This window comes from Cebidichthys violaceus, unplaced genomic scaffold, assembly GCF_023349555.1.
Source record: "Cebidichthys violaceus isolate CVI_PGR_0920_01 unplaced genomic scaffold, fCebVio1.0.p SCAF_130, whole genome shotgun sequence".
Taxonomy (NCBI): Eukaryota; Metazoa; Chordata; class Actinopteri; order Perciformes; family Stichaeidae; genus Cebidichthys; species Cebidichthys violaceus.
This window is the reverse complement of record NW_027176297.1, coordinates 246,918-256,158: the sequence shown is the minus strand read 5'-3', so window position 1 is coordinate 256,158 and position 9,241 is coordinate 246,918. Positions and strand designations below refer to the sequence as shown.

Genomic DNA, 9,241 nt, shown 5'->3' with positions numbered 1-9,241 from the left:
TTATACATAGATACAGTGAAACATTTATAAAATATAGAGCATATCAAATTAAAAAACTGATCAAATATTCCAATATTTGAATAAAAAAATATTTTTTTAATTCAAAAACACTCTATATCACTTCTATGTATCACTCCTGATGTTCAATGAATCAATAGACAGAAGATTGGACCTTTTTTGAGTGTTTTAAGCTCTTTCTAAGCCCTTTTTAGTTGTTTAGTTTAAGGTCAAATACTGCTTCAGATTCAGCCCACTCTCTCTGTTCAGGGCTGTATCTCAGCCCCCCTTTCTCCGATTTTCACCATTGAGACATCCTTCGAACCGTAGGAGCCAATAGAATTGCCTGGAATTGAAAGCTAGATGATTGACAGCACTATTAGCCAATAAAGCTCAAAAGCGTCCCATCTCTGAAATCTGATTTGCTGAGCTTCCAACCCTCCCAAGAAGCCGAGGAGTGTCGGAGAGACACGAATCGAACGGATTCACACGGAGCACCAGCAGCTGGACATACATGCAGTGGAAGTACGGAGATATTTCATTTTTTCGCTGAGATTCGACCAAAAGTGAGTACAATATTCGATGAAAGCTGTGTGACTTTTTGTGTTCGAAGCTGAATATCTCTGCGATGGTTTACCGGAGAGAGAAATGGAAACTATGTCCGTAATCTCCGTCAGGCGGACATGCTTTTTCATGCTGCATGTTCGTAGGTAGCACGTTGCTAACGGAGTGTAGCAGCTGTTTTCTCCGGTCTGTCCCAGTCATATCGAGTATGATTTATGATATTTTGTTATTTGTTTGCTTGGCTGATGGGAGATGTGTTTGTCTCATGTAGAAGTGACCTAGTTCATGTTGTTCCCAGGACGCTGAGGTTTCTGCAGAACTATAACATCATTATATTCGTTCTTCGTGGGTTCTCTGCCAGTTACTTTTAACACAAAACTCTCTAAGTTTTTATGTACTCTGCGTCCAAATGGGGGACCCTCGGGTGTATAATTAAGAGAGACAGCAGCAAGATGACTGGCTAACGATGTAATTGTGTCGTTGTGCTATTGGATAGAAGAGACCAGCTGATCTAGACAGTTGATATCATGATTGACAGCCCCAAACAATAAGAGCAAGGACATAATGAGTGTGCATGCATGAGGAGTGATTGACAGATGTATGGGAAATAAATTATGGGTTGAGGCACGCAAGAGTATAGTCTTCCTGACTGAACTTGCGCACGAGCTTCATTAGTTAGTTGTTATGGAGACAACACACGTCACTGGGGCTGAACATTAGATAGCTTGTCCTTATCCGGAGTGACTGGGAGTGAGGCGGAGGGACCGTTGTGGTCCCGGCGCTGACCACCAGCCCGCTGTTTGGCCCATTTTCTGTAACCAGTGTAGCATTATCAAAAGTTTCTCATAAATTAAGAAAACTTAAGCTTGTGAGGAAAATAATTTTCCAAAATAAATAAGAATTCAATCAGAAATCCAATATATCAGTGCCCTCTTCCTCAACCGTATTTAATTTGAGATGAGTATTGTGGAACTGTTTTATGTTAAATGTATAGCTTTAAGATAAGATAAGATAATCCTTTATTTGTCCCGCAGTGGGGAAATTTACAGGATTACAGCTGCATAGTGGATAGTACAAACAAGAGACATAGTAAAAAAAACAAGATCAAAACAAGTATTATAAATAAGTAATAAAACAGTAAAGAATATGAAATAAGTAAAAAATCCACAATAGCTAAAATATTATATATACAGGGAGAATAATTGTAGTATTGCACAGGAATAGGAATACTTGCTGACAGAAACAGTGTGTAACATTTAGGGGGATTAATTGGCAGCAACGGAATATTCATAACAATGTTTTAATCAGTGCATCACCTGAAACTAAGAACCGTAGTGTTTTTGTTGGCTTAGAAAAAGCCATTTAAATCTACATAGAGAGCAGATCGTCTTCCACGGAGTCCGCGATCTTGTACCGCCATGTTTCTACAGCAGTTCAGAACGGACACACATTCGTGTCTTATGTTATCTGAAGGTAGGGATGTCTTACGAAACCCTGTATTAAACGAGCCCCGGTGCTAAATTACATGTGTATCCTAGTTGATTAACTTGTTAACTTGTTAATTTGTGAGCAGTGGCCTTTGCCTTGTTGTTCAAAAGCTGGAATAATGTACCATTGAAATAAAGTAAATGAAAGTAGGGAGGATGTCAAGAATATTTGAATCTGCTATACTGCTAAGACACGTACACATGGTTTGATAATTGAAAAAAGATCTTTAATGAGGATGCTTACAAATATACTTGAGAGACATAATAAGTGAATAGTTTATAAACTGCTTGTTACATTGCTAGCTGGTTAAAAAAAAGTTAAAAAAACAACATCTTACTCTAATTTCATTGGGTTGTTTTACAACCCTTTGAAATTCATTGCCACGGTCGGCAGCATTATGACTATTAGCTCATAAGGGTTGAACACAGTAGCACTGCTACTACGGTTATCCCACATGTAGTCCTTGTTGCCATAAAGTGAAAATACAGGAGGTGAATGCTACCTCCCTAAAATGTAAACATTTTCTCCTAAAAACAGATTGATCGGATGCAGCTGTGGTATGCGTAGGTTCAGAGTCAGTTGCTGTCAGAGGAACCGCTGAGCTCATCACACCATTTCATGAAAGCGTTGTGCAGGATCTCACAAGATGTGTCATTAAAAATGTCTGCAATGAAAGAAAGGAGAGCAAAGAAAAATGCTTTAAATATACCATAAATATATTACATGAAGTCTGAATAATATAAGAACTAGCTCATAAGTTGGTTGTCCTTGCATTCAAAAAAGAACAAATACGAGCTAATCTGGTGCCTTTCTTTAGGGTGAAAACACACCGGCAGTACTTCTTTCATGTTTAGGCAAGTATACGTTCATAGTTAAAGTGAGGGATTACCATCATAGTTGAAGACAGGATAAGACCTCTGTCTCTATTGTGGAGGGGGAGACTTTGACATGCAGCATGCTAATGCGGGCTGACAAACTATTGTGGCATGCTACTGCCTGTACGTTAGCTAGCATGCTGCACAGTAGTTCGCCATAAGTAGCCCCATAAGTAGTTGCTATGTCACCAAGCTTCCAGCGCTACCTATTTTGCAAGGACACGCTGACTTGTGCTGTATTCTAGGCTTCACAGGCACCAAGAGTTTTGACTTCCTGGTTGCTCTTGAGCAACAGTTTAAGTGATCCTTACCCGCTTCCCCAAGACCAACAGGCAGAGGCATTCTGACCAGGCCTCCGGAATGCTTCAGCCTGTCCTGCAGAGACTTCTGTATGAGCTCCATGGTGCACGCCTCGTGCCAGACGGGCAGCTCCAGGCCCACCATGCAGCTGATGATCCGTTGCTTTTCGTCCTCCGTCAAAAGACCACGCTCCTTGGACACGTAAACCATGTACGACATGTCAATGTTCACTGCCTCACCATGCAGCAGAGATGGGAGAACTTTCTGTATTCAAAAGAGAGAGACAAAGATAATGTGAGCATGTGGATATTTGTCACCAAAAAGGAATGAACACCTTATACAATCTCACCAGTGTTATGGACTCACATAGAATCAAATACATGCTATAGATACAATATACTTTATGAATAATAGACTGTATGAAAAGTGTTTAGCTATGTTTGCCATGAGGAATCAATTACCATTTCTAATGCTGGGCTAATAAGGTGGCCAAAGTCCACCAGTCTGTTCAGGTCATCCTCCCAAAGGTTTGGGGCCAGCTCCTCCAGCATGGTTACAATGGCTACACGAGTCGCTTGCGATGCAGCCTGTAAGCAGTTGTGGTCGTACACGCTGTTGTCCGCCTGGAATTTAGTGTCCAACAGCATGCGGCCGTGTGTCTCAAGAAGCTCAAAGAGGCCTCTGTGTTTCATCAAGGCCATCTGCAAGAGCACGAAGAAAACTCCAATGAGCAGATCAAACACGAAAAATAACTTCACTTCATCCGTCAGAGATGCAACTGTCAATGTGATTGGAAACCTTTGGTGACTCATGGATTAGTTGACGTTCTGTAAATGGTATTTGTAAAAGTGCCAACACATTCTCATGCTCAAACTGTCAAATACCAACGCTTGATCAGTGGCCCTAGACGCTTAAAACTAAAATGCTGTAGTTAACCCTCTAGAAGCCAGTTTTGGATGGGGCAGGGATTACGTGTCAATTTCCGCTTTTTTACATGCATACAGTCACTTTTCAAAAATAAATTCCAACGTGGGTTTAATCGGTATCAGACGCCGAGGGGCACTGACCAAGCGCCGGTATTTGGCGAGTTGGGTGTGAAAATGTGTTGGAAACTTCTTCACCTGAACCAAAATAGCAGGTGCACTTGGATACACCCATACAGTCAGGAACCTACCACTTTGTACACTTGCACAATTATAATGTTAGTAATAATAGCATTTACATTGTTGTGAAGCACGTCATGTTATAAGCTGATGATCACGTTGATACTGGAGTTATCATTCTTCAGTTTGTATCAACTTTAAGGTAAATATTCCACATTTAGGGACTTTACCGTACCTTTAACATCTCTGCTAGCCCGTTGGAGATGTGGCGTCGTGGAACAGTTTGTATGAAGGACAGGTCAAGGAAGGCTGCGGCTGGTGGAATGTAGGCGCCCAGCTTGTTCTTGCAATTTGCAAAGTTAACCCCCGTCTTTGCTCCCACGCTGGCATCGATGTAGGAGAGCAGTGTGGTTGGGACCCTGATGTAAGGGGTGCGTCTTCTGTAGAGTGAGGCAGCCAGGCCCACTATGTCCAGGCACACCCCGCCACCAATGGCAATGATGGGCTCGGTGCGGCGGTCAAGGGAGAAGTTGTTGACCTCCTCCAGGATCTTCAAGGCCATTTTCATGGATTTGTTCTCCTCAGTGGTGGGTAGAGACAAGATCTTGTACATGACATTGTTGGCCTCTAAATATTCAGTTAGCTTGGTACCGTAGATTTTGTAGACTTCCTGGTCAACGACCACGAAGCGTTTGATTGGCTTGTTTGATTTTTGAATGTCTTCCAGCTGCTGCGGGTCGGTGATGTGGCCCAGCAGGAGGGTTTTGTTGCTTGGGTCCAGCAAGTGCCGGGTCTCAGTCACCTTGTAAGTAAAGACGATGGGGGTGACCACTGTCCAACTGGTGCCCTGTTCTGTGATGCTCTCATAGCTGCCACACAAAACACATAAACAAAAATATTCATTATAATGGCATGGGTTACAGTTATTGTAGATGGGGGGGGGGGGGGGGGGGGGGTTTCAAGTCCTTTTTTCTGTTTTTGTCAATGTATTGCACTTCATACACTCTATTGCCAGTTCATTAGCTCAAACTAATGGGGTTTAATACAAAAGCCTTCAACACACTGATGTTACTATAATAGTGAAAAAGATGCACAGGATGTATTATTTCCAATTTATGAAGACAAAACAGACGTCAGCGCCTCCGAGACTCCATGTCCTTGTTTTAGCTGGAAGCAAGCAGCAGAATAAACAAGTTATATTCTTCTCTCAAACTCACAGAATAGAGAGGTCAACAGTGCTTTCATAATAGATTACTTTATTTCTGATAGATAGATTTCCACCCAATCCCTTTGCGTTATTTTTTAACACACATCATCTGTAGATTGCCATCTTCTCTCTTGCAGTTCCTGCAAAGGTATTTAGGTCACATACACAACACAACTTGGGCGGGTTCATGGCAAAATCTAGTTTTCCCTCCAACTCCTACACGTGACCCTAATGTTCTAAAAGTGTTAAGTTGATTGACAGCTAATTTAGTTTCCCTAACGTCTGGTAGTTTTCCGTATCAAATTGACAAACTAGCTTCTTGTGAAAATACCCTCAAGTCTCAAAATAGGACAATGGAACTGGAATGCTTTTTGAAAGAAAAGAATTATGAAAGTGGTGTAGAATGATGTACTGTGTCAAAAGTGATGGGTGCAAAACCTCTCACGGTCAGAGGTCAAGGATGATTGGTACTACACAGCCTGTGACATTGACTCTGGAGACCCCAGCTCAAAGGCTATCTCCTACCAGATTAATTAGTTGCCACAAAGGCAACTTTCCTTTCCTTAACTACAACCACAACTTTTCCCTAACCTTAACTTAGTAGTTCAGTTGCACAACAACACTGTAACTGCTTCTCTGCCTTTTCCACCAAACCCCACTCTACAACATCACAATAGCTCGAAGTAGAGATATGTTCAGTATGTGACGAATAAAAACTTGAAATAAAAGATTGCTACTAAAGCGATACATTTGAATCTCTACATCTTGATTCCTGAATAGACTGCAATACACTTTGACCTCAGTTTTCTGACTCCATATTACATAAAATAGGTTTTATTTAAAATGTTCACGCAATTTTGCATAACATATTTGTTTAAGTTTACAGACTATATAGATTAGTCATACACGTTGAGCCATGCTTGTCGTTTGAGCAACCACATTTCATAATCATGAAACTACGTCACCGTGCGTCAGGCAGTACTATCAAGCCAATAAATATAAAACAAAAAAGAGGATACTTGCATCATACTTTTTTTTAAATCAAATTATGCTAAAGACTACTGTTATACTCACATTTTTGCAGCAGACACACAGTCAGCAGTGTCTTTATTGACCTTCTTTCCCAGTTTACACTTCCAGGCACTTTTGACACGCAGTAAACTAAACTCAGTTTGCTTTTCTTTGGTATCATTCTCTTTAAGATGAACCTTTCCCATTATCGTGGTGGTCAGTGTACCTTACAGGGGTGAACAGAGTTAGCCACAGCCTTAATGGGAATCCATACTACAGGACTCTTTAAATAGACCACAGCATTTAGAGGACAACCCTTTACCATGGGAGGGGCATCGTCATTCTGTAGGCTTTCCACGTGTTCATCGTTATACAATTTTTTTGTGTAACTGTGAGATTATTTAGTACTCATAACACACGTAACTTGCCATTCATAAAATGAAGATAAATGTGCACATGCTCAAGAAAATGTCATGCTATAAATATATATATATTTGCATATTACATTTACATAGGGAAAATGTCTTCAACTTTAATTTGGAGTAATGAAGTACATCCATGAAAATGAGTGTGTGATATGTATGTAAAACATAACCGTTATTTTATCTCATGTGATTTCATTTAAAGTTGTTACTCTTTTTCCTCCTGTCCTCTTTGTCTCAGCCTCTCTCTCCACTGCACTTCTTTGCAGAATCGCATTCCCACTTGCAACTGACGACAGTGCGGTGCTAATCCAAACTTGACTGATTGGACAGAGCCTTGCAGTCCTTGTCCAAAAATACCAACAACCCTAGCCTCAAAAATACCAAAGAGCTGAACTTTGACACAGTAACTGATGGAGTAGTGCTTTAAATATCTCCTGAGTGAACAAGACCAGGTGGAAACCTAGCCTTGTTCCAAAATATAAACTTATACCAAAACAAATTATATTATTATATTTTAGAGCTCATCCTAAATATCTCAAATGAGACTTTCTGGGTCGAGATTGAGCAACAAACGCGTTGCGCAACACCAACAGCTGGACGTACATGAAGTGGATCAGATGATTTATTGTGGAGGCGGAGACGAAAGAATAAGCCAATGGGGAAAAAACGCAACGTAGAGTAAACTTCATCACTCATTTCTATCATTGGTGTTACTTCACCCACTCATTATGTCAGACTTTTGGAGGGCTATACCCTGCTTTACTGAAATTCAGCCAAAAACAGGTGACTGCGTTTGCCCCCCAGTCATCCCCATGACAGGCCTCAACTTGCAGGTTGTCAACCGTTGACAAACTGCAAAAGGCCTGAGGCGAATTCTGGCATTCCTATTCAAATGTATATATGTGTAAATAATAATCATAATAATTAACATTCAGTGTAGGAACGTTTTTTTGAATGACCTGTTTGGGGCCGTCCTTTCAGGAAATTAAGGGATAAGTTAGGTAAAGGTGGACCGTGTCAGATAAACGACACGTTTCAGGTTCAGGTTTTCTTTTGTATAAGTTGCAGTTGTTGGAGGTTTTGCTTGTTAACACCAGAATAAAGTGCTTTGCAATAAAAAAAACATGGATGAACTTTTCTTTATCTGCAGAATTGTCTGATCTTGGCTACATGCCTGAGCTCTGCAGCCGTCTCTAATAATCAACCTGCTGAACAAGTGTCATCGTGTAAAAAATCTTTTTGGAAAAAGTTAAATGATCTTAGTATCAAATCGCTTTAACAGAACATTATACAACATTCAGCGCATTAATAACAACAATTTGCTCTGTAAAGATATAGTAATGTGTACCTGAGCAGTGTTATCCGTTTGCCATGTTGAGAGGCGTTAGAAATGCTCCCAATCTCACATCTTGTATATTTAAATGATGCAGTTTTTAGCTTTACACAGCTGGTGCCAGCATACAGTACGGTCTTCAGCTCAATGTTGTAAAACAATACGGATGAAAAGAGAAGCCAGAGATTATAAAACAGCTTTCGTTGACCCAGTATGGTGAGATAAGGTCACCATTTGATGCCATTGTCTATTTCCTTATCATACCTAGACTCTTCACATCTCCCTTGTCAGAAATGTTTTAGAATATTTTAGATACCGTCTAATGTTGGCTAATGGCTGATGTTGCACAATACAGTTTATAACAGTAGATCAAATGACTGTGTGTGAAATGGGTTGCTCATAGTGAGAAACCGACAGAGAAGTATCACTGACCGCTGTCCCCATTGGTTATACGGAGCATTTATGGCTATTTTAAAAGAGATTATCGTTTGTCATACAGAAACATGACTCCTCGTGAAAGCTAATGTTGCCCATGTTTAAATAAGCAACTAACATGTGTTACATCATTTTTAAGGCAAATTTTTTTTAAATGTTTACAGCTTGTTCCACTGCTCCATAGTAGCCAAACAAATCAATCAATTATTAATTCAGCTTTTGGCTACATAATAATTATAATAATAATACATTTTATTTATATATTCAAAATTCTCAAAGACACTTTACAAACATTGAAATCATCATAAAAAAAGCTAAACACTAAAAACATAGAACACACATTCGTCACACATTAAAAGCAGTTCTGTAGAGGTGGGTTTTGATTTGTGATTTGAATAACATGCAACAGTTAGCTGCTCTTGAGAGACAAAATTCTTTAATTGACAATTTTCAGCAATTAAGCCTGTTTAGGTAACACGTAGTGAAGCCGAACATTGTCCATT

General features: G+C 40.0%; 1 protein-coding gene and 1 long non-coding RNA gene across 2 annotated transcripts; one reads left to right on the top strand and one right to left on the bottom strand.

Annotated features, from left to right (window-relative positions):
• Window positions 1-2,624: 2,624 nt before the first annotated feature.
• Window positions 2,625-6,751, bottom strand: eevs (2-epi-5-epi-valiolone synthase). Its single transcript, XM_068708024.1, has 5 exons — window positions 6,609-6,751; window positions 4,563-5,196; window positions 3,686-3,925; window positions 3,236-3,488; window positions 2,625-2,713 (listed from the first exon to the last, which is right to left on the bottom strand). Exons 1-5 carry the CDS (start codon window positions 6,749-6,751, stop codon window positions 2,625-2,627), a joined length of 1,359 nt encoding a protein of 452 aa, XP_068564125.1.
• LOC137870640 (uncharacterized) lies at window positions 4,830-7,517 on the top strand. The gene is made up of 3 exons (XR_011102718.1): window positions 4,830-4,914; window positions 5,055-5,132; window positions 7,209-7,517. It is a non-coding gene; the product is annotated as an uncharacterized lncRNA (long non-coding RNA).
• The last annotated feature ends 1,724 nt before the right edge of the window (window positions 7,518-9,241 follow it).

Excerpts from the sequence above, each read along its gene's own strand:
- eevs (XM_068708024.1), bottom strand. The coding sequence starts at position 6,751 with ATGGGAAAGGTTCATCTTAAAGAGAATGATACCAAAGAAAAGCAAACT. Across the intron at positions 5,197-6,608 it reads TGTGTGTCTGCTGCAAAAAT|CTATGAGAGCATCACAGAAC; the intron begins GTGAGTATAACA and ends TTTGTGTGGCAG. Across the intron at positions 3,489-3,685 it reads TTAGCCCAGCATTAGAAATG|AAAGTTCTCCCATCTCTGCT; the intron begins GTAATTGATTCC and ends TTTTGAATACAG.